This window comes from Crotalus tigris, unplaced genomic scaffold, assembly GCF_016545835.1.
Source record: "Crotalus tigris isolate CLP2741 ecotype Arizona unplaced genomic scaffold, ASM1654583v1 scf7180000017545.3456711, whole genome shotgun sequence".
In the NCBI taxonomy this organism is placed as follows: Eukaryota; Metazoa; Chordata; class Lepidosauria; order Squamata; family Viperidae; genus Crotalus; species Crotalus tigris.
Genome location: NW_024096464.1, coordinates 829599 through 854887, shown reverse-complemented (window position 1 = coordinate 854887; position 25289 = coordinate 829599). Strand labels below are relative to the sequence as shown.

General features: G+C 40.8%; 1 protein-coding gene across 6 annotated transcripts in view; it reads right to left on the bottom strand.

Annotated features, from left to right (window-relative positions):
* Window positions 1-25289, bottom strand: part of STARD9 (StAR related lipid transfer domain containing 9) — a 113087-nt gene that overhangs the window by 55501 nt on the left and 32297 nt on the right. For all 6 annotated transcript variants that reach the window (XM_039327819.1, XM_039327905.1, XM_039328000.1 and 3 more), the window contains 11 exons: window positions 24991-25103; window positions 22431-22500; window positions 21853-21925; window positions 21024-21091; window positions 19737-19834; window positions 17490-17690; window positions 15541-15638; window positions 14308-14385; window positions 4448-4522; window positions 3547-3726; window positions 582-633 (listed from right to left, as the gene is read on the bottom strand). In XM_039327819.1, the coding sequence (XP_039183753.1) occupies window positions 582-633; window positions 3547-3726; window positions 4448-4522; window positions 14308-14385; window positions 15541-15638; window positions 17490-17690; window positions 19737-19834; window positions 21024-21091; window positions 21853-21925; window positions 22431-22500; window positions 24991-25103 (1106 nt within the window). The remainder of the gene's footprint in view (window positions 1-581; window positions 634-3546; window positions 3727-4447; window positions 4523-14307; window positions 14386-15540; window positions 15639-17489; window positions 17691-19736; window positions 19835-21023; window positions 21092-21852; window positions 21926-22430; window positions 22501-24990; window positions 25104-25289) is intronic.

The following is a 25289-nucleotide window of genomic DNA, read 5'->3' as shown; positions in this document are numbered from 1 at the left end:
AATGTGCTTAAAGAATGATTTCCTAACACATAGGATTTACCTGCCTCACAATACCAGCATAACCATTTTCTGAAATAATTATTTTGTTTGTAGCTGACTGTGCTGATGTATTATTTACTACCAATTATAATACATTATCGACAGAGAATGAGATGGCTGGATGGAGTCACTGAAGCAGTAGGTGTGAACTTAAATGGACTCCAGAAGATGGTAGAGGACAGGAAGACCTGGAGGAACGTTGTCCATGGGGTCGCGATGGGTCGGACACGACTTCGCAATTAACAACAAAATAATACATTATAACATAATTTATAATGTTACTTATTTATAATGGAACAAAATATATTATGGGAACATTCATCATTTGATGAACTTAACATTGGTCAATGTAAAAAGTTAGTCAAATCTTCTTTAAATTAAGCTCAACTCCTGGTGACCTTATGAACATGTCCAAGCAGTTTTCTTGGCAACTTTATGTACACATATGCCCAATAAATGGATCTATGAAAAACCATAACGTAGCTTTTAATTAAGGTGATCTTAAGCCTGTAAACCCTTGCATCCTATATCATAATTCTTACCGATATCTTGGTCCTGGTTTGAATCACTTCTTCCAATTTTGGTTGTTCCTTCCTAAAAAAAAAAAAAAATGAAGTTATTGCACCAAATTAAATTACCTTCATTCTCAGGATTAGCATAAAGCAATTATCTATATTAACAATTTTTATCTGAACAAGGAATTTTCTTTGACAACAATAAATCTAGATGGTACACATGTAAAATTTATAGATTTTACATTATATGCAACATAAGCTAGTCTCTATTTAATAAGAAATCAGAACTGTGGATCAGAGAACTTTTATGTCGCTGAAATATGGCATTATCAGGCACAGAGAACATGTGTCCCAGTGATACAAGTGATCCTTTCTCCCCTCAAGAGAATTTATTTCACAGTAATTTTAAATTTCCAATTTTACATCAATTACTATCATCAGCCAAGATCCATAAATAGATACGTTAATATAGAAACAAGACATATATTGGGATTTTCTTTGCTACTCATATACATGGTGCAGCAGCATTTTTATTATGGTAATGAAAAACAGCATTTTACCTTCTTGTTCCTCAGTTGAAATAACAGATACCTGAATTTTAAAAAGGCAAAGCATAAAGAAAAGAAAAAAGCAGCATCTAAAAGCAAAGAAAGACGGGACAAGGTTGTTAGTGTAGTGTTAATGAAACAGGCGCAAAAGGGTTTAATAAGCGTCCTTTTAATAAAAACTGCAAAATTAGCTTCTTTCTATATAAAGATATCCTCAGCCTCTTTCAAGTATTATAAATTAATTAATATGAAGAAATGAAGACCTGTTTTACTTTGTTATGAAGACCAACATACAAATATTTAAAATAATTATTTAAAAATATTTCTACAGCAGTGTGTCTGAATCTGATGTACTGTGGTAGGATTGCCTCTAGCCAACTGTTTAGAGCTATTGCTTTGCCACAACAGAATTCTTCCTAATCTTGGCAAACTTCTGAACAGACATTTGAAAAGGATCCAGGTTTTTGTTCTAGTTAAACACTTAAGCAAAAGATTTCAGCTGCATAAGTATGACGAAATCATGCATATGCCAAAACTTTAAGATGAAAAAAGTTCATCAGGCAAATTGAAGTATTTTTTGCCAACTGAAATTAAACAATATGAATATTTTAAACAATGGATGCTAGTTTAGAAAAAAAAGAATGTGATATATTAATGAACATCAACACTAATTCCTTAATTTTGTACATCCCCCCTTAATTATATCGCAATAATTCTGCTGAAATACCAATAATGAGGATGGATTTGTATTATCTCTGCAATGGTCTCCAGTACCTAACGTGAGACAAAGGATGTCTACTCTGCTTCATTAATGTGGTTCATGAGTGGTATTGACCTAAATGTGTACTGCAAAGTAAATAAGATGTAATGATTGGTGGGTTTTTCTGCTGGCAATGAAAACATCCAATAATCATTCTCCCTAATATGAGGAGAGGACAGAAGAAGCACACATTTTGACAGATGGCTAATGCAGCTTCCATCATTCCAGCCCCAAGGATCTGGGACTGAGAACCTTCCCAATAAAGCAAGAGAGCCTCTTCCCTTCTACTTTACTGGGAAGTCCCAACCCAGACTGTGAGCAGCCTTCATCCACATTCTGCATAAAGATGGAGATGATCCACAGGTCTGTTCAGCAGGATGGCTTTGCTGTCCATAGCCATTACAGCAAAAGCTCTTTTAAGAGCTTGAAATATCTGCCTATCAGTCACATAGCCACCTATGGAAAAAAGGCAAATCTCTTTGGGTGGGGTGGAGTTGAGTGGACTGCCTGCCCCACTTCCAGAGTCCAGAAGTGGACAGTAGGAACTGAGCAAATCCCAGCCCTTGGCAATCACCACTACAGCTGCAACTGAAGTACCTCACATCATACAAACAGCAAGGCCTGTGTTGACAGAAGATTGACAAACTGCTTTCACAACAGCTCAGAAAATTGGCCCAAGAAGAAATGTAAAAGAAGTAGACCTAAACTTTATGAATTGTAACTGAGATATCCTCGAGCTGAGGCTAATAGTTATTAATTGGAAAGGAGCCTAAATTGTAACTTTTAAAGGAAAGTATTGGGTTAACAAACTCAGTTGAAAATTGTATTATTCAAAGCATTAACTGTGAATTCTAAATACAACGTTGCATTAGGTATTCTAAACAGCAAATAAAACTAGCATTATATTTTAAACACTTTAGGAACAAACATGACAATATTAAAATGCACAGATGTTATAATTTATATTACAACTTCCTTTCTCTTAGGCAAGTGATTAACAAGTTGGACGTTCTAGTTCTTCTGGGGTATAAATGATGATTTTAAAAATACATTTCTTTTTAATCTATCCACTTTCCTTTTTGTTTTGCCATCTAAGATAACAGCCTGTTTGTATACTTTGAACATAGATATGCACAGTTAAAACTTTAAAAGTGCTTATATTTATTACCAAACCAGAAATATTTCATATGTAGGCATATTTTCCTTTTCAGCATCCGACAGATTAAAAAAAACCTAATGGCAACTATAATTTAAAATGTGAGAACTTTAAGGTTTGGGTGACACAAACATGTAAATCATAACAAAAATAACAGGCAGAAATGTTTAACGCTAGATGCAGTAAAATGTGATCATTATGGTAAAGATAAAATATCTATTATTAAGAATATAGCTAATTATTAAAAGTTTCTGCTACTCTTTATTACTATGTAATCTTTAATATTGTGTTGTTGATCATATTATTCAGACTTTTAATATCTGAGACCCTATGAAACCCCAATAATATATTAGATATAGGAGCAGAAATATTTGAATTAAAATATGAACTTTTATATATTCTGTTTTCTGAACCTTTTCAATTATTCAGTTATGTTATTAGGCAAGTATTGCAGATTAAAGTTTTCTATTCATAATTAAGGCTTATGTCATTTTGAAGTAATAGTTAAATATAAAAATCTCATCTCACCCTGAGATGATATAGTACGACTCCAGTACTAAGGATGTCATCGTCCATGGCCACGAAATGAGGTAAATTGGACTCTATTGTCACTCCAGCTTTTTTCTTGTTGATATCCATGCTGTACTCTTCCATAATAGCTTTTTTGTTAATCCATTTATCTGTCCAATCTTTTGTCAACTGGTCAATCTTTGGGGATGATAAATGAGAAAAAAAGTGCTTATTTTAATATTTTTTCGTGCAAGTAGAACAAAATCTGAAAGCCAGTTTGATGTAATGGTCAAGCTGCTTGCCTAGAAACCAGAAGATGGTGAGTTCTAGTCCTGCCTTAGGCATGAACGCCAGCTGGGAGACTTTGAACCAATCATTCTTTCTCAGCCCAATCCACCTCAGAAGGGAAAATATGAGGAAAAGAGTATGGTGTGTTCGCTGCTTTATTTATAAAAAGCACTAAGGGCAGGATAAAAAAACTTTTTATAACGGTTATATATTACTCCAAATGTTGTTGGCAACATCTGTGATGGTTGCAGTGTCCTGGGGTCATGTGATCACCTTTTGTGACCTTCTGACAAGCAAAATCAATGAGGAAGCCAGAATCAGAAATCTAGAATACACATTTTCTAAATGTAAAAACACTACCATTGTCAACGGTGTCTCTTTTTATTCTTTCTATATTTTTACCTATTTTTGAAAAGTTGTATTAATATAAGCTCCTTTAGTTTAAAAAAATGATTGGGTTTCATTTCATTCATAACTTATCCATTTTATTTATCAAACAGAAATACTAGGACATATTTCAAAACTTTTCTTCCACTCCAATTTTTTTCTTTTTCCCCTATTCTCCAAGACATTAATCTGGGCCCACGATCTCCTACTGCACAGTTTTGAGAAAAACACAATGCATACCAACCTTAATTTCATTCTGAAGAACTAATTCCGTAAGATTTCCTTCTTTGTCATCACTCCATGGAAGACTAGAATTCATCTGTGGAGACAAAGCATTAATAAGATTTCTGAAATGTTTCTATAGTCAGTTCAAATTAATGACTTGAGAGTGGGAAAACAAAGCAAGAACAGAAAGCACTCTGTCCTAATTATGGTATATGTGACTATTCATATTGCAGAAGGTCTAACATAGGACTTTTCAACCTTTTCACCCATTGTACCACTTTTAGGATATGGCAATATCCGATACCACCAGTCATCTAGCAAGGTGTCAAAAACTTGATGACCAAAAAAAAAAAACAAAAACGTGGGTGGGGTGGGAAGTGTTTGGTTTTTATTCCCCCTGTCTGCTGGATGGTTGCAGCAGGTTTTGGTCACTTCACATCACCCTGTGACAATCATAAATATGAATCAGTTGCCAAGCATTTGAATGTAAATCACAAGACTCTGGGGATGCTGCAACATTCCAGCTGATCGGCACTTCTTCTGGGCTCAGCAGAAACCCCAGGATCAGCGCTGCTTTCCAGCTGATTGGTGCTTCTTCAGGGCTCAGCAGAAGCACCAGGATCAGCGCCGAGCTCCAGCTGGAGCCTGGCGCTGATCCTGGCGCTTCCACTGAGCCCTGACAGTCTCGAAGAAGCGCCAATCAGCTGGAAAGCAGCATTGATCCTGGCGCTTCTGCTGAGCCCTGACAGCCCTGTAGCTCCAGCCATCTCTCGCTTAGGCTTGTGCGGTGCTGCCACCGATTCAGCTCATTCCCCTCCCCCGCTACCACTTTTCTAGGATGGTCACGTACCACCTGCCAGGTGCCAATGTACCACAGGTGGTACCTCTAGCACTGGTTGAAAAGCCCTGGTCTAACATTCTTATATTCACAATGCACTAATTTCTAAGGACATACAAGAAACAAATATATATAATATATAAGTTTATTAATAACATAAAATACAATGGGAAATAAAAATTAAGAAAATAAAAGGGGGGAAGTGAAGGGTTTAGAGAAAGAAAAAGAAAAAAAAATACGAAGGGCTGACTTCTGACCGTTCCCAACATAGTGAAATACTAATACAGTTATAATCTCAATTTATCTATAATTATTAAAAGCCAATTCTATAACTTACACAATTAAGTCCCAACTCTTGAGATCCTTGGATGAAAAGAATTATCTAGACCCTTTTCAATCTGGCTTCAGGCCCAGCTACAGCACTGAGACTGCTTTGGTCGCACTGACCGATGACCTCTGGCGAGCCCGGGATAGAGGTCATTCCTCTATCTTGGTGCTTCTTGACCTCTCAGCGGCTTTCGATACCATCAACCATGGTTTCCTTCTGCGTCGTCTCGGAGAGGTGGGGGTGGGTGGCACCGTATTGCGGTGGTTCTCCTACCTCTCTGACAGGTCGCAGTCGGTGTTGGCGGGCGGACAGAGATCGACCCCTAGGCGCCTCGATTATGGGGTGCCTCAGGGATCGGTCCTGTCCCCCCTCCTTTTTAACATCTTCATGAAACCGCTGGGTGAGATCATTCGGCGACACGGGGTGAGGTATCATCAGTATGTGGATGATACCCAATTATATATCTCCACCCCGTGTCCTTTCAGTGAAGCAGTCGACGTGATGTGCCGGTGCCAGGAAGATGTGAGGGTCTGGATGGGGGTGAACAGGCTTAGACTCAACCCCGACAAGACCGAGTGGCTCTGGGTCTTGCCCCCCAAGGGTCGTTCTGATGGTTCATCATTAGTCCTGGGGGGGGAAATTTACCTCCCTCAGTGCAGGCACGCAACTTGGGCCTCTTCAGGTCCCGTCGGCCAGACAATGTCAGCTGGCGGGCCCTCAGGGAAGGGCCTTTTCTGTGGTGGCTCCGACGTGGTGGAATCAACTTCCCTCCGAGATTCGAACTACTTCCATCTTGCCGGCCTTCAAGAAAGTTATTAAAACTCTCCTGTTCTGGCAGGCCTGGGGTTGATGTCCCCGGGGGGGGGATTCGATTGGGACATGCTGTGTGAATGTATTCATTTTTAATTGTTATACTTGTTGTTTTAATTTTGTACGCGGCCCTGAGTCCCTAGGGATTGGGAGGCATATAAATTTTACTAATAAATAAATAAATAAATAAATTATTAAATCTTCAAACCAAAATTCTAAATTTCATTTTTTCTATATAGAATATAAAAATCAGAAACAATATCCCCAACAGAAACAGGACCAAATAAAATATTTATTTAAAATAATATACATCATAATCTTAACCAAAATCCATTTTTTCCTTTTTTTTCTTCCCTGTTGTGAGAAGTAATATGTATTTCTAATTAGGCTTATTGATCTTTGTAAACTATCTGTCAAGCCCTGAAGGCTTGCCATACACAAGGGTACAGGGGAGCAGATGGCAGTCCACCAAGCTCGGAAGCCACAGAGCAGCCCACCACCCCACCGCATCGCCGAACCTGGCATCACGTCCCGGACACGCCTCCACGGTCCAACATACCAGCGGCAACGAGCAACGCCGAGTTAACGAGCCCGGGACCACCCGAAAGCCATATGTTGCTAGCAAGCACGGAAGTCCCCGAGCCTCAGCTGATACCGGCAAGCCGGGTGGTGGCCGGCGCGGCGCCGCCGGAAAAGAACCTCATGCCTTCGCACACGGACCTAGAATGGACATGGGATGGGGGGGACATACCCATATGGGGGGACGCTAGACAGGGAGAGCTTGGCGGCGGGAGGCTGCTGCATGAATCAGACGCGCGGGAAGGGGGTTACGAGGGCAGGATTCCGTCGGTGAAAGGGAGAGCACAGGGAAAGGGTGGGGCACTTATACAATTTGACCGGATGCTGGTTTGGGACCGGGGGCAGGGATATAGGGTGGGGCGCACAATTATAATGCGCCGGGAGGAAGCCACTCCCAGCGCTGACTTTGCTTCACATTTGAAATAAAGAAGTCAACGAGTGCAGTGTGTACCAGCGTTCCTTACTTTGCTTTTCACCTAAGGACGACAACGGATGCATTGACAGAAAGTCAGCGCTCCCCTTTTCCGTATTCCGTTCTTCCGTGTGCCGCGAGGAGCAAGGTATGGCAGAGGGCACACAGGGGGTGCCCCTGGTCGAGGGGGAGGTGGTGGCTGCCGGCGCTGACGGAGCCGTGGAGGCCGTTCCGGTGCCGGAGCCGGCGGCCGAGCAGCCAGTGGTGCGGCCTAAATTATTGTTAGCTGCAAACCCGGGACCTGGCGTGGAGGACCCCGGGGCCACTAAGCTTCAGGAGGAGTGGTGGCAAAGCCCGGTGCTGACCGGAGGACAGGCGGATCAGCTTCCAACGCCCAGGCCGAAGCCCATTCACTCGGGATGGAGGGAGAGACGAGTCACCACAGAGGACGACGAGGACTGGAGCTATTCCACGGCTCCAGGCCAGGAAACAATGGATATATTGCGGCACAGGTTCGGCGAGGCGAGTTATAGGGGCGCCTCTAATGTTTGGCAGTCGGAGGAGGATTCTGCGGGGCGCACTCCATCATCCCGGTTTCGCTTAAGCAGCCCGCGGCTGCGGTTGCCGCATTCGGCTGGTGGGCCTGCCGTTACGGGTCTCCCTACGGGTAGCCCGCCAGGTCAGCCGCAGCCGGCCCGGCCGGTTGGTCCCGGAGGTGTGGTTGGGGGCCCTGAGCTGGCAGGGGGTGTAGGCCAGCGGGGACCTGTAACGGGATACGCTACTAACATGCCAGGCCAACCCTTGGGGCCATGGGGTCCAGGGAATCCGTGGGGGGCCCCTCCTATACCTGTCACGTTTGACGGCAACCCGGATCAACTGGCGATGTTCTTGGGCCAGGTCATAAGCCACCTGGATCAGTTCGCACAATTATATGCCTCCCAGTGGGCCATGGTCGGCGCGGTCACCGCCGCTTTGCGTGGAGAGGCGGCAGCATGGGCGGCCGACCTATATAGCGACCATGCCCGCGAGTTGGGGAGCGCGGGGCTGTTCTTGGACGCTTTGCACGGGAGGTTCGAAGACCCCACTCGCGCACAGAGAGCCGAGGCCGAACTTCTAGCGCTGCAGCAAGGGAAGCGCCCGGCCATTGAATATGTACGAGATTTCCGGAGGATGGCCGGCCGTTTGCATTCTTCATGGCCGGAGCGACTGCTGGTGCATCATTTTAGAGCCGGCCTAGACCATGATCTACGGCAGGCCTGCGTATACCGGGGAGTGCCCAACAGACTTCGAGATTGGTTCAAGCTGGTGGTCGAGCTTGAGACGGGCCTTAAAGAGGTGCATCGCGGAGGCGGGGACATTCTGCGGCCACGGCGTTTCGGGGATAGGCCTCGTGAGGAAAGTCAGGCCCAGCCACGAGCAACACCCAAGTCATCGGGGACACCGGGAGAGGCTGTTTTCCGCTGTTTCCGCTGTAACCAACCGGGCCATCGAGCAGCCGATTGCCCGGCCCCTAGCCCCCGTAAGGCCGTAACAGTTAGTAAAGTAACGCCCATGAAGAACACCGCTGAGGGTTCGAGAGCTGCCACCCAGCAACCAACCCCGGCAGCGAGAAGAGGGTCCCCAGCAACTCCAGAGGCCATGGCAGTCGCGCGCTACCAGATGGAGGGCGGCGAGGACAGTCCCGACGATGGGTCCACTGATCCAATGGTGAGTGAACCCATTAGGCCTTTTGTTTTACCTATAGTCCTAACGAGTCCGGCAACGGGCGTACGAAGGGCATGTCAGGCTTTGATAGACACCGGGTGCACACGATGCCTGATTAGTAGGAAAGTAGCGGTGGAGAGCGGATTCCGGATATATAAATTAACACAACCCATCAGGTTCGAGCAGGTGGATGGGTCATTGTTGGGAGGGGTTCCAGCGACTCATGTTACCGAACGAGTACGCATGGACCTGGGAGAGCATTGGGAAGTATTACGCTTCATCGTAGTGCCCATTATGACAGAGGCTGTTATACTGGGTCTAGCTTGGTTAGATAAATGGACTCCTACTATATGGTGGGGAGGGGGTTACCGTCACGTACGTCTTGGGGTAGGCCCAATGCCAGTGGGTGGCGATGCTGAAGAGAAGGCCCCTGATGTCCCAGGAACAACAGCGCAGCTCCAGGAGAGGAAGGGGGAACTGCCATACCCCGAGGAGTATAGGGACTTAGCGGCCGTATTCAGCGAGGAGGATTGCAACCAACTGCCTCCTCACCGATCGACAGATTGCGCTATTGAGCTACTGCCGGGGGTGAAACTCCCAAAACCCCGGATGTACGCTATGACACCAACGGAAGTGCAGGAACTCCGTAGATACATCGATCAGAATTTAGCACGGGGGTTCATCCAACCGGCCCGTTCGCGGATAGCGGCACCCGTACTTTTTAAGGAAAAGAAAGATGGATCGTTACGCTTATGTGTCGATTTCCGGGGGTTGAATGCAGTATGCGTTGAGCACTTATACCCCCTACCCCTTATGAAGGATTTATTGGCACATTTAGGGACAGGTCGCATATTTACTAAGTTGGACCTACGAGAGGCGTATTATAGAGTACGAATTAAGGCTGGCGACGAGTGGAAAACGGCATTTAATTGCCCGTTAGGTAGTTTCCAGTTTCGCGTCATGCCGTTTGGATTACAAGGGGCCCCCGCGGTGTTCATGCAGTTAATCAATCAGGTGTTGCATGAACATCTATATCGCGGGGTCCTTGTATATCTAGATGACATCTTAATTTACACCACAACGAAGGACGAACATATTAATCTTGTGAGGCAAGTACTGCAGAAGCTTCTCGATGCCCAGCTTTACGTGAAATTATCTAAGTGCGAGTTTCACCAAGAAAGACTAGATTATCTGGGGTATCGTATCTCAAGGCACGGGGTGGAAATGGATCCGAGCAAGGTGCAAGCAGTACTGGACTGGCAAGCCCCCAAAACTAGGCGCCAACTACAAAGCTTCCTCGGATTTGCGAATTTTTACCGCCAGTTCATCCCATCATTTGCCACCGTAGTTCAGCCTCTCACAGAGCTTTTAAGGACGAAACATTTGCAGGGGAAACCTCGTCCAAGCCAACAGTTGGAATGGACCATGAACTGCCAAAAGGCGTTCGAGTTATTGAAAGCATTATTCGCTAAAGAGCCGGTGTTACGCCACCCCGACCCAAGCGTCCCATTTGTGGTCCAAGTGGACGCTAGCGATGTGGCGGTGGGGGCAGTGCTGCTACAGGAGAACAATAGCGGGGCGTTGCAGCCATGCGCGTATACTTCACGAAAATTCACAACGGCTGAACGTAGTTGGGCCGTCTGGGAGAAGGAGGCCTTTGCGGTCCGATGGGCCTTAGCGACCTGGCGACATTTTTTAGAAGGGGCCGAGTTGCCTTTTGAGGTGTGGACGGACCACAAGAATCTGGAGGCACTACAAACCCCAAGACGATTGGCTCCCAAACATGTCCGGTGGGCCCAATACTTTAGCCGGTTTAAGTTCGTGCTGAGGTATGTACCGGGAGGGAAAAACTTTCTGGCCGACGCATTGTCGCGAATGCCACAATATCATAGTAGACGGGAGGAGGTCATACAGGCGGTAATACCCCTTTCTCAGCATGAGATAGCTAGAAGTGCAATTCATAACTCTCAAGGAAGCGAGTTGCAGGCCATCAGGACGGCCCTCTTGACGGATAAGTGGGCAAACGAGCATTCAGGGTGGTTGACCAACCGAGACGGCGTGGCGTGGAAAGGCGACAAGATGTATGTGCCCGAAAGCCTACGTACATCCGTTCTTCGGAGGTGTCATGATGCCAAGCAGGCGGGTCATTTTGGGTTTTTAAAGACCTTGCATTTACTGCGGCGGCAGTTTTGGTGGCCCAGATTGAAAGTAGATGTTGAACAATATGTACGAGGGTGTCATGTGTGCGCCAGTGCGAAACCCAGGGTAGGAAAGCCCATGGGACTGTTACAGGCAGTGTCCAATCCATCTCGGCCCTGGGAAGAGATCGCCATGGATTTCATAGTAGAGCTACCCGAAAACCGAGGTTACAATGTAATCTGGACAGTGATAGATCTGTTCTCCAAGCAGGCGCACTTTATTCCATGCAAAGGGCTGCCATCAGCAAGGCGTTTATCACGGCTCTTTATTCAACATATCTATCGGCTCCATGGTACACCCAAGAGAATTATATCAGACAGAGGGGTGCAGTTTACTGCACGATTTTGGAGGGAGTTTGTTCATTTACTAGGGTCAACTCAGGCGTTAAGCTCAGCGTACCATCCAAGTACCAACGGGGCAGCTGAGAGAGCGAATGCTATGGTGGAAAGATACCTTCGGAGTTATGTGTCATTTCAGCAAACGGACTGGGTGGATCTCCTACCGTTTGCTGAGGTGGCATATAACAACACCGTACACAGCAGTACCGGGTACACCCCGTTCAAAGTCGTATTTGGTGTAGATTTTAACCCTATTCCCGAATGGTCACCAGAGGTGGGTAGGGGACAAACCCCTCAAACATGGTACTCCCGAGTCACGGAGCTCTGGGAGCGGGTGAAGGTAGCGCGGCGGAAGGCCGAGGCAGCTGTGAAGATCCAAGCGGACAAGAAAAGGGCAGAGCATAAACCATTCAAGGTGGGAGACTGGATGTATTTGGCTACCAAATACCTGCGGTTACAAGTACCGTGCAAAAAACTGGGTCCGAAGTATGTGGGCCCATTCCAGGTAACCAAGGTGATCAACCCAGTTACAGTCGAATTACGGTTGCCCGCCTCCTTAGGAAGGGTCCACCCAGTGTTCCACAGTAGCCTCCTCAAACCGGCACATAGAAGTCCCTACACCGATGGGGTACCGGGGCCAATCTCGGGGTCCCATTACGAGGTACAGGAGGTCCTGGACTCCCGAAGGCGGTACGGTAAAATCCAATACCTTCTACGGTGGAAGGGATACCCGCTCTCCGATGCTACCTGGGTAGAGGAGGGGGATATAAATGCACCCAAACTAATCAGGGCTTTCCACCGTAAGTGTCCAGGGAAGCCAGGACGAAATGGGTGCCATGTCGTGTATGCAAACTCCATCCTTTCTTTTCCAGGAAGGAACATGGTAGAAGGGGCCGCATGTCAAGCCCTGAAGGCTTGCCATACACAAGGGGACAGGGGAGCAGATGGCAGTCCACCAAGCTCGGAAGCCACAGAGCAGCCCACCACCCCACCGCATCGCCGAACCTGGCATCACGTCCCGGACACGCCTCCACGGTCCAACATACCAGCGGCAACGAGCAACGCCGAGTTAACGAGCCCGGGACCACCCGAAAGCCATATGTTGCTAGCAAGCACGGAAGTCCCCGAGCCTCAGCTGATACCGGCAAGCCGGGTGGTGGCCGGCGCGGCGCCGCCGGAAAAGAACCTCATGCCTTCGCACACGGACCTAGAATGGACATGGGATGGGGGGGACATACCCATATGGGGGGACGCTAGACAGGGAGAGCTTGGCGGCGGGAGGCTGCTGCATGAATCAGACGCGCGGGAAGGGGGTTACGAGGGCAGGATTCCGTCGGTGAAAGGGAGAGCACAGGGAAAGGGTGGGGCACTTATACAATTTGACCGGATGCTGGTTTGGGACCGGGGGCAGGGATATAGGGTGGGGCGCACAATTATAATGCGCCGGGAGGAAGCCACTCCCAGCGCTGACTTTGCTTCACATTTGAAATAAAGAAGTCAACGAGTGCAGTGTGTACCGGCGTTCCTTACTTTGCTTTTCACCTAAGGACGACAACGGATGCATTGACACTATCATTTATATTCACAAAATTCACTATACTCTTTCGTGTTCTTTAATCTTAAAGGGAAAATACTTTTATATCCATTTTGAAACTGTTTTCTTTTAAAAAAAATCTAAAGACAATAAATTCTAATATATCTTTTTTTAACTTCTTTCTAACTTACATACTTTCAAATTCATTACCAATAATTTTACGAACTTTAGGAATTACTCAGAAGAAGAAAGAAAAACCCATTTTCAAATCCAGTTCATAAACCCAAAACTGTACATTGGAACTTTCTTTCAATTACATATATAGCTGATAAAAATCCATCCTAACTTGAGTAAACTTATTAAGTTACACCTTCCAGCTTGTCGTCATGGAATCTTTTTCTTCTTTAGAATAGCTATGAAATAAATATAAACCTCTCTTTTTCTTAGATCACAGTTAATATCCATAAAGAAAAAGTCCCAAACTTGTTCTCTTAAGGAATGCAGATTTACTTGGAACTCTTCTTTCAATTGCACTGGAACACTTATATTTAAACTACATCATAGTAGACATTTCTATTCCAAAATTACAGTTATGTCCTTTGAATTGTCAAATACTTGTGAAATAATTTCAGTGGTTTGGTAGCTTTCTGGACATAATAGCATCTCTGAATTACTCATTTTTCTTCCAATTACTTGAGTAATTTGTTCCTCTTACTCCTTTTATTGACTTCTTGTGAGCTGAAATCTAATTTGGAAATAGAGATGCTGTCCTAGCTCATTAATGATAACTTACCAGATCATCCTGTAAATCACAGCAGAAATTTGGCCCACTGTATGTCAAGTGTGCTATATCACACTGTGCCAAATTATTAGTAGAGAAAATGTAATGACAAAATAAATATGACATGGTCTTAATAATGAAAATGGGTCTTTAAAAGATTTAATTGCAGATGCAAGATCCTTGGTTTAGATTAGGAACCAGGCAGTAACAAATCTGACTGATATCTTGGGGAAAAGCCAATCTTAATAGGCAATATTGGATTGCCATCAGATTTGGTATACAGCAAAATTACACTTCTAACAATATATACAGATGGACTGAATTATTTTGATTGTAGATAATATACTTGCACCTACCATCTCAAAGTTCATCAACATAACCTTCAATCTACGTATTTCTTCTTGTAATTCTCTAATCAGTTTCACATTTGCATCCTGAAAAATTAGAGGAACTTTTTAAAAAGTAAGGAAACAATTCATTGGTTCTCAGCTATATTCATTAGACATTTCTTGGCATTACCACTCAATATATTATGCCCTCCCAATTAGCAGGAAAGAAAAAAAAATCAAGGATTACACAACTTTTTCACTTCTCCCAATTCTGGATGTCTAAATCAAATCTTCTTCCCTCTCAATGTGTGATGATTACTAAGGAACTGCATATGTAATAAGTAAATATATGAGGAGAGCATACTTTACATGAGCCGTGCTTAGAATGCAGTATTGCAGGCTAACTCTGCCCACTGCCAGGAGTTCAGTCCTGACAGGGTTCAAGGTTGACTCAGGCTTTCATCCTTCCAAGATCGGTAAAATGAGGACAGAGATTGTTGGGGGCCAACATGCTGACTCTGTAAACTGCTCAGCAAGGGCTGTATGTAAAGCACTATGAAGCAGTATATAAATCTAAGTGCTATTGCTATTGTTATTGCTACTACATACAATAGATAATCCTCGTTTATGGACTGCTTCATTCAGCAACTAGTCAAAGTTACAATGGCATGTAAAAGGAGTTTCACAACTGGTCTTTGAACTTGCAGCTGTTGCTGCATCCCTGCAGTCACCTGATCATGATCCAGGAGCTTGAGAACCAGCCTGCAATTATGATATTTGCAGCGTCCCATGGTCACATGATCACGATTCAGATATTTGGCAACTGGCATACATTTATGATGGTCACAGCATCCCCATGGTCACATGATTGCCATTTGTGACCTTCACAGCTGGCTTCTGACAATCAAAGTCAATGGAGAAGCTGGCAGGAAGTCACAAGTTGCAGTGACAACATGATGCACTTGACAACCTGCAGTGATTCACTTAACCACCCACAGCAAAACCAATGTCATTAAGATCAACATAGTATAACATTCCATTTAACAATCGCATTGTTTAGCAATGGACTTGGTGATCCCAAATGCTCCCTCATTAAGTGAACACTACTATAATGTATTAGGAAAAAAAGGCGACACTAAGAGAACTATAGTATCTATATTTCAAAAATGCATAAAATTATACAAACAAAAATGATATAATCCTTTAGAGAGCTAACAAAAATTCTTAATATAACAAAGAAAACAGCACAAGGCAACTCACCTCATTTACCCGAGGTTTATTAATAATTTTTTTGGCATTTGAAGCATAGCGCAAGGTGTTCACAGTTTCATTATAGCAACAGCTTGCAGGAGAAATAGCTACAGATAGAAAAAGAAAATTATTAAAAAAAGATAAAATGTGCTTTAGATATTTTGACCACAAAACCATTTGCATTTTATTATTCACCCAAGAGAAATATGAGTTGATATGCTACTCTTTTCATGCCTGCAAATCATCAGAAATTATCAGTAACAAAAACTGAAATGTTTCAAAGAGAAACTGAATTAAAACAGTAATGGTCTTTGCTTGATGTGATTACTTTCCAGTACCAGCAGTTATATCCAAGATTATCTAGTAAATCCTTCACTGACTTGGGAGTTGGAGCTATATTTTAGATGTCTATGCTATAAAATAATTTTGTGCATCTAATCACTTATTGGACAACGGATGGAAACTAATCAAGGAGAGAAGCAACCTAAAACTAAGGAGAAACTTCCTGACAGTTAGAACAATTAACCAGTGGAACAACCTGCCTCCAGAAGTGGTGAATGCTCCAATACTGGAAGTCTTTAAGAAGAGACTGGACAGCCATTTGTCTGAAATGGTATAGGGTTTCCTGCCTAAGCAGGGGGTTGGACTAGATGACCTCCAAGATCCCTTCCAACTTCATCATCATCATCATCATCATCATCATGGATCAGTCAGCCAGATGTTCAGACTGGATTTGGCATTTTGTCTACCTATCGAGTCCTTACCAAGGACCTGGGATAGGCAGATGTGGATGTTTGATGGTATTACAGATATCGTTGCAGGATGGAAGCAGTTCCTAGTAAGGCCGCCTTTTGCAATTGACTAATGGCGAATAATAATCATAATCATAATAATAATGATGATGATGATGATAAATTTTGATAATTCAGATAAAAAATAAATCAAAAAACAACTTTTGCCAAAGTAAACTTTGTTTAAATAAGTAAGTGATCTATCTTTGCAACAGATGGCTACACCCAAACTTTTTCAAGTTACTCTTTATTAAAATAGATAAACCAGCAGGCAAACTTGTTTTTTGATAAAGTATGAGACAAAATTATGCCTACTCAAAAGAAGGTAAATTTAGCCACGATGACACACGCCTTAACATTTGACTAAGTTACTGGAACATGCTGTAGCTATGTCCCTGTTTGAAAATTTTCTACAAATTTTAGCTTATCCATCATTTGACAACTTATCAATCAGGCAGGCAGTGATGGCTGCCTGATCTAATTAACAAATAGGTTTAATTACTCAATAACTGGGTAGGTTTCTAGAATAATTTAAAAGTATGATTGGCATTTAAAATTCCTAAAACTCTTTGCTGCAGCAAACCTATGGAGCATCTATTCCCATAACCCTGTTTGTCCTTTAATACTGGTTAGACAAGCATTTCTCCAAAACCCACCAGATACAGTGATATTTGTGGCTCGAATGCAGGAAAGAAATTTCCCCAAGACGATGTCTAACGTATGGATTTTTTAAAATGTTTTTGGTTTTGCCTTTCTATCTGATATCAAAACACACTGCAGCAGATACTTAGTTTGCTGTGCTGATAGGTTAGCAGATTATGTCTTGTTTTAGTTGATTCCTACTTGTTTTTTCTTTATATTGTTAGCAATTTGAGTTGTTTTTAAAAAACAAAGATGTTGCCGATCTCTGCCTTTCATAACTACAGTGTAAGGGTACTTATCAATCTTTTGAAATAAACAGTCATCTCTCATTAGGAACTACTGACAGATGTAAAATACAGTTCCATATTGAAATGTATATTGTGGAAGACAGGTCAATTGCTCAATTATTTTTTCTATGTTACAAAGAGACATTACAATGTCCTTGAGCAGTTAACAGAATACTGCCTTTAGGAATATTTAGACCATATAACCATTGCTAAAATTAAAGCCAATCTTTCAACTTACTTGCAATCATTATGGTCTTGGAATTGCCACCCAAACTATCCTTCAGAAGCCAAGTAAGAATGGAATCCCGATATGGAATATAAGCTTGACGCTTGCAGCTATTGCTACTGGAGCCACAGTAACTGTCGGTCCGGTCACTGTCCACTTCACTGGCTATACTGCTGATGCTCTGGCAACTGCTGAACATCTGAGTGTTTTCGGCTAAGAAGCAAAAAAAAAAAAAAAGGTCAGACTTATCAAGTAAAAAAAAAATTATTTCAAAAAATCCCAAAATATTTTTTATGCTATAGTAATTTTGAACAGTCCAAAACTAAGACTATACTGTTTTGTTACTGAATAATTATGGCCCTTTGATCACAGGTTAGACAACTTTAAGGTGCCAAAGATCACAATTCAGCCATTCAATTTTATATAAAGACTAGGAAGCCATCAAATGGTGTTTTAATGTCATCAGAAAAGCACAGTGGATATTTCTTGTCATGGAAGAGGGACTACAAGGAGAAAAATAGAAGCAAAATGTCTTTAGGAATTAAATTAGTACAATTCTCATGCACCTCCAACAAGAAACCCTGAAGAATGAGCACCAAAACTAGTGTTGGGACACTTACTTTTTTGTCATCGTGGCAAATGGTTGGTTGAACAAATGGTAATTGGCAAGCCTTCTGCACTTAATTTATTTGCTTTTAATTTTTAACTCTATTTTCCTAGACAAATGTTACCTCATGTGTTTTACTGATGATTTAACAATAATGTGACTCATTTATGTTTTCATACTATTCTATCCATACTGTTTTCTATTAGCACAAAATAGCACAAAAGAAAAAAAACTTCAGGGAAAGGTCTGATTTTTTTTCGGAAGTTCCCAACTGGCAGATATAAAGATTTATTCCCAGGAAAGGCAGATATTGGAAATGTATGTTCACTGATTTACTTATAAAGTAATAAAAGTGAGATAAAAATCAAATAAATAATAAAGAACAGCCATAACTTCAAGGAACCCACTTAATTATCCCTAATATATGTTTGCTAAGTTGAACATGATGGAAAAATTGGGGAAAAAATTGAAACTGGCTAGAAAATGCAAATAGGGTGGCAGCTTATAAGTGAGCAGTCACTCACATATGAAAGATACCTTCATCCTCTCTCATTATTTTATACATTCTGAGCAAAAAACTGCTACTCTCTCCAGCAAATTGCTGACACTTTCCCACCATGGAAAGAAAGGGGTTTGCCACTGCCATTGCTAGGAAGGGGCTAGTAGGCAGAATCCATTCATCCACTAAGTTATTCTCCACTAAGTGATTCTTCATCTCTCTTTTAGGGATCACAAAATGTCCAGGTTTCTGAATGTCATGATCATTAAGCAGTAAAGTGGAAAGAAACAGAAGGAAAGCAGAGAAAGAATTTAAGCCTAAAAGAAAAGGACTGCTCTTTCTTTCTCCTTATTTTCTTTAATACTGCAGCTGCTTCCTGTTTGCCTGTTGATACCAAGAGATAACGGGAAATAAGGCAACTTAGCAGGAGGAAGCGGATAAAACCAACAGCACTTTTCATTGTTCCTTGCACTCCCGTCTTTTGCAAAAAGGTGAGAAGAAAAGCAGAAGGGCAAAGAACACTGCTTCCTAATCTTCTCAAGTCACCATGCTGCTTCTCCTTGGTTTTCCAAATGGACTGCAAATTGATTACAGGTAAGCAAAGAGCCAAGACAACACCAGTAGGCTAACTATTGTTCTGGAAGTGATAAAGAAGTGAAGCAGACAGGTGAGACCCCCAAGAAAATTAAACACAGAAGATAAACAGTAGAGGTATATGGTAGCAAAAGTGACAATGGAAAAACAGTATGGTAAGGGGGGACTGGAGAAAACTTGAGTTATTGCCACAGCTAGTCATCTGCAAGATAAGAGAGTCTCAGGGGGCTGCATGACATCATTTCTGGAACCACAGGCAAACTGGAGATGCACATCTCTACTGTAATTAATCAATCCACAGAAGCAAAGGCAAGAGCTCCAAAAAAAAGGAGATGAACAAGACCAGAAATCATCAAGAAATCACAACTTACGAAGCATGAAGGCAACCAATGCTTCTTTTATAATCCTGTCTCCCATCTAATAGCAAATGAAATATTTTATGAATACAAGTACTTCATTTATTTATTCCTGCCCTCTTGCAAGTATGCATCATGGGAAAAGTTCAATAGGTGATCCATTAACATTTCATTATGGTTTAAATAAAAGTTATTATTTTTACCTAAAGTAGAGATAACAATTCCAAGAGTAACTAATGATTTGTTAATGTTGGCACCCTCTGTGATTCGATGTTTGCAATAACTAGGATCGGCCTTTTCACTGAAACACATGAACAAAGAGATAATTGAAATAACAGCGATAATTATCAGCATATAAAAGTAGCAGCATAAAAATAAGAAGTGACAAAGCATCACCCAACTCTCAAATAATGAAAAGAATAGCTTATTTTCACAAATAACCCTTCATAAAGTTTTCTAATATTTCCAAAAGATGCAAAGTTTAAACTGTGGCAAGAAGTCTTGCCAAAGTCTATGACTTATCCATGGACTTACCACATGTGTGGTCATCCAGATATTACAGAATTACTTTTCTATCATCAGTTCTATCACAGGTAATCTGAAGCCAAAGTACATGCACTCATAACATTGACAAAATGTAAATATAATTGCTACCAAAGAATTAAGAACCTGTATACCCATCCACTAGAAGGCAGAAGCATTCCAAGGTTTCATTTTTTCCAGAGTACTGAAATTATTCCCAAAACACCATGTACAGTAAACACATCTTCACATAATCTGTTAAGTGCTATATACAGCTCTAACAAAATCCATTTCACTACTTCTCTCTCCTTAATATATTTATTATGTCTGACAAATGTTAGCTCAACCTTTCACCTTCAATTAAGAACATTTGTCAAAACGGTGTTCATCAACATTTGTAATATAGTAATAATCAGTTTATCAATGTGAGCTTCAAAATCTACTTTGTTTTTTATTTTGAAGCACATGAGAAAGCCAATAAAGGTAGGCAAGCATGTGTGTCAGGCAATTTACACACAGCTACCAAATTTGATTGAAATTAAAATTACAGGTTACCTACCAATTAAAGATACTGTGTTCTGTGTACCTTCAAATATACCCAAAAATTCCCCCAGAATCCACACACAGGAGTTCCACAGCAAACAGTACAAAATGGAAATTGTTTATTAACAGTAAATAATCATGAACAATTGGCTTTTAAGAGGCTGTCCCAAAGGCAACTGGACTTTGCTTTTTCATGAAGACGTTTCACTTTTCATCCAAGAAGCATCCTCAGTTCTGACTGAATGCAGGAGAGTGGAAGGATTTATATTCCTTGCAGTCATCTAACAACCAGCGAAACGTCTTTTAAAAAACACACACAAAGAAAATCCCAGTTGCCCTTTTGAAAAAGTATCTTTGGGACAATCTTGACCTGGATGACTGAGAATCTCCATAACTTTTAAGAGGCTATCTCTAAACACTATTACCTGCCTGCAAGGTCCACTAGATTGATCTTGCTTGCTGTTTCAGAAGGCAGATTGTTCTCAAGTATAGCCTGAAGGAAAACAAATTCAAGCAGTATAATTTCAGAGTAGAATTCGAATTCTGCTACTCTTTAGAACAGGCTGATTATCTTTATCATGCAAGTTGACTTTTAGCAATCAACTTGCAATTATATCAATGGGATTACATGCCTGCACAGTATATTTACTTGTCTGATTTTTATTCTGCTACAATCTCAATTCTTGGAGGTTATTATGCCAAATTATTATGCCATTAATTAATTAAAACAATAATTCAATCCAAATAGGAAAAATAAAATCAAAGCAAGAGAGGGAAAATAAGAACATCGTAATTAAAGCTCCTAATCTACTGTAAGCTAATTTAAGCACTGAAGAATTTCATCAGATATGAAATTGGAAAGGCAACATCAACCTTTAATCTCAGCAGTTCATTGGGTAGAGAGGGAGAAAGTGTGAAAACGGAAGGTAAATTGGCATAAAGGGAGAGACAGAAGGATATGTGGGGGGGGGGAAGAGGGAGAAAAAATAGTGGCCTTTTCATTTTGGTTTCACCCTACTCATCAATATCAAATTAACTCAACTGAAGGGGATGTGGCTTTCAATTGAAAAAAAAAATGCCACTCATCTGTATTTCAGAACAGTGATTGCACATCTAAGAGTTTAATATAATGTCCCATGGTACAAATTACTTTTACGACAATATCATTTTCTTACAATGTATTCATAGTTCAAATCAACACCAACAAAATTTGTTTTTATGGGTTTCAATAATTAGTGGAAAAATTCAACTAACTTGAGTATATTGGATGGTGAAAATAGCATGGGATCTACTGCTGGCATCATGAACATGGGTAGCTGCTGTAATTCTACACACAAGAAAAGAAAATTTAATATTTTATTTTTTGTGAGGTAGGTAATAATGACTATGATAACTTATAGAGAAAATAAACATGAAAACAAGTTAATCATCATACCACAAGACTCAGATTTTGGTATAAGCAGTTGAAACTGCAGACAATATCTGGATTATCCTTGGAACTAAATGTAAAACTATATTCCATCATATGACTAAGCTATATAGAATCACATGGACTTCACAAACTGCTACATATAGATTATGTCCATAATTTTTATAAAACACAAAGAAATAAGTTTCATAAAATTAAAACATTTAAACTAAGAAATTATTATTTAATCATGATTATGTTTGCAGAGTTGAAAACACCATTAATTTGTATGCTATTATGGAGGATGATAATTCCTTGTAATGATTAACCATTCCTTTTGCTGATGAAAACTGCAGTATAGAAAGACAATGAGAAAAAATAATTATAAATAAGAAGCTAACATGAGTACTTTAATACAAAATACCTATTTGCTATCCCTTCTTCCAGAAGTTCAACTACTTGTCTGTAGTCTGTAACCACATGTTGAGATAGCCCTGGAAGAGATTTTAGGAAACAAGAATCAATATTTTTTTTTTAAAAAGTCTTCCTGTCTTTTAATACTCAGGATCCAGAGGGCACTAAAAAATAGAAATCTTTTCTATGACACTGAGATTAGCAGAAGAGGCTTTTTTGATGAACCTCTACTGCAGCAGAAGCTTTTCTAGTATCCTAGAAAATCTTTTCTTGTGTGGAATCCAGGTTGTAGAATGCACTAACCAAGGGGATGTTTTTGGCCTCCAACTAAAAATAGCACCTTCGGGGGGAAAAATGAAAAAAAGAAGAATATCTTCTACCAAATGTTTAATTATTATTTCAATCAATTTTTGATTTTAATGTTTCTGGGGTTTTTTATTTTCACTGTACTTCTTTGATTTTTACACTTAATAATTTGTTGTAAGCCACTTTGAATGCCAAAAATACAGAAGAGTAGGATATATATTTAATAAACAAAGGTTTCCAATTAGAAAAATATATTATGAATGAAACAAACAACCACAGTATTGCTGGCATAAGAAGAGATAACTGTTTATGGTCATTGTGAACACAAAACTAATGAATCAAACTTAAGTTACATAAAGTATTTTAATTGTATGGAAGATAAGGATACCCAGTGATTGCACAAAGAATTCTCCATACTTTTCAAATAATCTCCCATGTCTCTTTTTCCCTTATTAACCTCTATTAAAACATAACATGAGATAGATACTTTCCAAGCAATAGCCGAACAAGTAGGTATTGGGATTGGAAAATTATAGTGCAATGATGTCACATCCATTTTCAGTTAAGACTGAAACTGACAGAAAACAATGAAGAAATTTTACTTTCTCTGTGGAGTAAAATGGTCTACAAATCTCACAAATAAATAAATTTGCTCCTTGTAATCATAATCACCAGCTAAACAGTGGCAATATAGTTTAAGTGAGCAAAAGACCAGAAAGGCATTAGGATGATGAGAGGAATAGATGAGCTGATCAGATAAGGTGATGGCATCAATGGAAAAGGAAGTAATGAAGATTAAAGAGAAGGCAGGGTGAACTAACTGGGTAATGTCTTCCAGCATGGCAATGGGAGGTAAAGCTTTGGATGGGCTGATCCATAGACTCTGTAAAGGTAAAGGCAGTGGTGGGATTCAAATATGTGAACAACCAATTCTCTGTGTGGATGCCACCTCTGCAAGTCCATTCTGGGCCTGGGCAACAAAAAATTAGCTACTGGCTCTGCTGAACTGGTGCGAACTGGCTGAATTCCACCCACTGGGTAAAGCTATACAGAATAATGACACTGATGGAGATATGCACATGACGGAGTGGGATGGGAATGAAATATATTTTAAGTCCACAACATACAGATAATATCTGAAAGTGGCTCCAACACTTGTTGAACAACAATAACTTTAAATGTATAATAAATTCCAACAAATAACTGGCAAATTTAGGGTGATAGTTGGTGTTCATGGCAGAGCACATCCATGCAGGCCACTCTTGATGTACATCCAGTGCATCCAGCAGAGTGCATCCATGAACACCAACACAGAAGACACAATGAAATCTTCTTAATCTCACAACACGTGAACAGACTGAACCACAATTAGCTGGAAACTGGGAGCATCCTAAACCACTCTTCCTTCTGATCTTTCAAGACTTCCTGGTCAGGTTAGATACTGATGGCTCCTTCTATTCATATATCAGGTTTATATTACACTACTAATATGATATGCTTAATAATTTATTCAAACTGAATTATCAGTTTTGAAATCAGTTCAATTTGGATACACAGTAAAGCATTTTATGTCTATCACATGACATTGTTAAAGATTGTTAATTTTTTTTAGACAAGCTTATTTGAAAGTCTGAACTGCAGTGTTTCATTGTTAGCATATGGACATCAGTACTTTGCAAGACCTTATGAACTTAGAGACACATTAAATACAACAGCTTTGTATGGAATGCCCCCATACATGTAATTTAGCTAGGTCCCAATTACTTGATTTGTCAAAACCAATCTTATCTACACAATTCCATACAAAATACACTTTTAAAAGTAGTTTGTATTAATAACTGTAGCTTTTAGTAATTTTTCATTAATAGCTTGCATTACTATTAAGAATAATGTATTCAAGGTTTACATTCAATAATTTTCTTGCCAAAAATTATTGACTGTTTATCTCCAATAAATTTTGGCAGCAACTGGAGTATACAGTATATGTCAGTCATTAGATAGCTAGATGCATAAAACTCATAAAGTTAGGAAAATGTAGAAGTGCCACAAGCTCTTTGATTAACACTTGATCTCCATCTATCCCTCAGAACTTCTAGAAACAGTAAACAAAAGCAATGGCAAAATGAATGATAAAATGGTAAAACATTTCACAAGATGTAAGGAAATAAAACTGAAAAAAAAAAATATTTCTCTCTCTCTCTCTCTCTCTCTCTCTCTCTCTCTCTCTCTCTCTCAATAATATCTACCTTTAAAAAGACAATTACCTTGAACATATGGACCCATCTCAGGGTGTTCACGGACACGAAGTGTATATGGCTTTTTATGGTTTGACTGCCTTAATAAATCGCGGACTTGCTCATTGTAGATTTCTAAGAAACTGGAAAGAAATAGAGATGAGCAAAAAATCTACATCAAAGTATTTGGACAGTGAAGTAGCAAAGACGATCCAGCAAATTAATAGTGGGAGGAAAGGTAGGAGGTCTGGCAAAAAATGAATTCTGAATTCTTTTATTGGTTGGCTTGAGGTCTGCTCTAGCTATTTTTGTGATGAAATGAATACAGT